At 43.1% G+C, this 2,713-nt stretch overlaps 1 protein-coding gene across 1 annotated transcript in view; it reads right to left on the bottom strand.

The window, feature by feature from the left end:
* The window catches only part of matk (megakaryocyte-associated tyrosine kinase), a 19,208-nt gene that overhangs the window by 12,538 nt on the left and 3,957 nt on the right, over window positions 1-2,713 (bottom strand). Inside the window, exons 3-5 of the mRNA XM_008302180.1 lie at window positions 2,589-2,702; window positions 2,390-2,505; window positions 602-821 (exon numbers count right to left, since the gene is read on the bottom strand). Coding sequence (XP_008300402.1) covers window positions 602-821; window positions 2,390-2,505; window positions 2,589-2,702 — 450 coding nt within the window. The remainder of the gene's footprint in view (window positions 1-601; window positions 822-2,389; window positions 2,506-2,588; window positions 2,703-2,713) is intronic.

Below are 2,713 nucleotides of genomic sequence, written 5' to 3'. Positions count from 1 at the left end.
TTCAATCCTCCAAGTCCAACATTTAGCTTAAAATCCCTGCTAACATAGATCTTAAATTCAGAAGGTTCTCCGCTTCGAAGCACCAACTGAAGAACCTTTTAATTTAAGAGAGAGTTCTTCATGTGGTTCCTGTGGTTTTATTGGAGTTATTTGGTATAAAACTCGAGCTGCAACTACTGCAAATTAATCATCTGGTCGATTAAACACCATCAATAAAATCCTTCAGAGTTTCTAACGTCTCATCCTGTCATCCTGACCGACAGTCCAGAACCTGAAACACGAGCAGACGTTCCTTCTGATACGACGCTATAACGGAAAGAATCCTCACATTTACAGTTTGGATCCACGAGTTTGTTTAAGGTTTTAGGTTCTACGTATTTTTGTGACAGTTTTCCAGCACCTAAAATCTTTTTTTGAGAATTCATGAATGTTTTTTTTGCATAAATGCATCTTTAAAGAACCCTGTAGGAGAAGGTTTCTTTCTTCCTGAGTGAAGAAGCTGCAGGTTGGTTTAGATTCCTTCACCTTCACATTAAAGACGCCCACAGTCCAGAACACTGCAGCTGAACAGAACCTGAGCCGGGCGTGTGTGTGTTCTGACCTCGATCATGTCGATGAGGTTGTAGAAGAACTGCGTGTTGTCGATGGTCAGCTTGTTGTCCTGGTAGATCACCCGGTAGTGGATCACCTCGCCGCACACGCTGATGCACAGGACGTAGTCGCCGGGGTGACGGATGCTCTCCCTGACCAGGAACAGGCCGTCCTCGGCCGGCTGCAGCTTGTTCACCGCCTCCGGACCCGAGATCTTCCCGTGGAACCAGCTGACGAGGCAGAAACACAGAAAGCGGGTCGTGAGCAGAAGAGTCACACCGACGCAGAGGAGCTCTGGTTCTGAGACTTAAAATAGTCCAACGGGCTGACGGTGAGCGCAGAGCAGAGATAACGTAGAAATATAAATACATGCAGAGAAACAAAAACAAACAGAAACAACAGAAAAACAATAATAATAAGTAAGTTTGTTCAGAGAGGATCCAGGAATCGCTGCATTTGTTTATTGTCTTTTAATTGTCTTCTTTTACTGGGTTTTATTTTTCTTATCTATTTTTATATTGTTTTATTGTCTTTCATGCTTTATGTGTTTCACCCTCACCGTTTTTTATTTTAATTTTAAATTTTTTTTTGCTTTTTGCTTCTTTTAATGTTGTTCTTCCACTTCTCTTTGAATCTGTACAGAACTTTGTAACCCTGTTTTGAAAAGTGCTATATAAATAAACTTTGTTATTATTTATTGTTATTTGTTGGATTTTAATCTGTAGTTTTGTAACTTTAGCTCAAAGTCATGAGATGAATCTCCATCATTAACATCTGCAGAGTCTCAGTTCTAATATTTATCACAGTCAGATACAGTCGTGTATTATATCTGTAGAGTCTTAATCCTTAATGTATGAGCTCCCCTCGTCAGGAGAACCTCCAGAACCTTTAGGAGGTCAGTTCAGAGGTCAGCTTACTGCAGGAACATCTAACAAAGGATTCCTGGGTTTTTTTATTTTCTATTTTTTGTGGAGTTATGTGTCGGCCCAACGACAACTACACTTTGTTTTATATATTTTATTCTTAGAACTTAAACATAAGTATATGTCCATGTTTTAACAGATAAATGCACATTTTAGTGACTTGTTTTGTATATTTGGGCAAACTGGGATTAATTTTTTCAGATGTCTGGGCCATCAAACAGAACAACAACAATAATAATACTAATAATGAGTTCAAAATGGAAGAACCCTCATTAGTTTTCTGAGAAGATCCCCTGTGAGGTTCCTCAGCAGCAGAACTGAAGCTTCCTTGAGGTTTTTCTACTTGTACTCGGGATAATTCACCCTATCAGTAAAGCTGTAGAGTTTCAGGGTAAGATGAGCCTCCATCAGTCCCACAGTGGGGGAATTTGCAGTGTTGCAGCAGCAAAGAGATAGAAAATAAAAATACACGAGTCCAGTCGATACTGAGTCGTCTGAATGTAGGAAATGATCATAAACTGCACAGATTCTTGTATATGTGCACAAAATTATACTGCACAGAGTTTCTAAAAGTACCAAATATTCATCAAACCGTAATATTCAGACTGAGAAGGTTGGTTCTAAACAGCAGCTCTGTTCTGATGGTACTGGGAGGAGCTCTGGGCCCGACTGACTCGACGTGTTGCTCCAGAAACAGGAAGCTGCAGTGATTAATCCGCTCAGACTGTGTTTGTTTGCATGTCGAGCTTCAGCCCACGTGGTCACGAGTTTTAAAGTTTGACCGCAGCAGCAGCTAAAGTTAGAGACGGATGCTGAGCCCGGCTGCATGTGACCAGAACCAGGGGGATTCCTGCTGGTACCAGGAGCAGACTCACGGCATGAGGCTGAGGCTGGGGTCCACTCGCAGAGCTTCCCTCTCTCGCACATTGCTGGCGCTGATGAGGCCTTCCTCCCCGGTGCTGTTGTGTTTGGCCTCGTAGAACCCTTTCCTCTGCAGGAGAGAAAAGCAAAGCGTCAGACTCTGAAGGAACTCCTCCTCTGCTGCTGCTACAGAGACGAGATGAGCGACGGTACCGAGCTGCTGTCGATGATGGTGAGGATGTCTCCTTTGTGGTACAGCAGCTCTCCGGCTTTGGCTTTGCGATGGTCGGCTTTGGCGACACACTGAGTACCGGCCGTCCAGCTCATCTGAGGACGGA

This window comes from Stegastes partitus, unplaced genomic scaffold (genome assembly GCF_000690725.1).
Source record: "Stegastes partitus isolate 25-593 unplaced genomic scaffold, Stegastes_partitus-1.0.2 Scaffold1771, whole genome shotgun sequence".
Lineage (NCBI taxonomy): Eukaryota > Metazoa > Chordata > Actinopteri > Pomacentridae > Stegastes > Stegastes partitus.
Note: the sequence above shows the minus strand (reverse complement) of the source record. Positions and strands in the feature narration are given on the sequence as shown.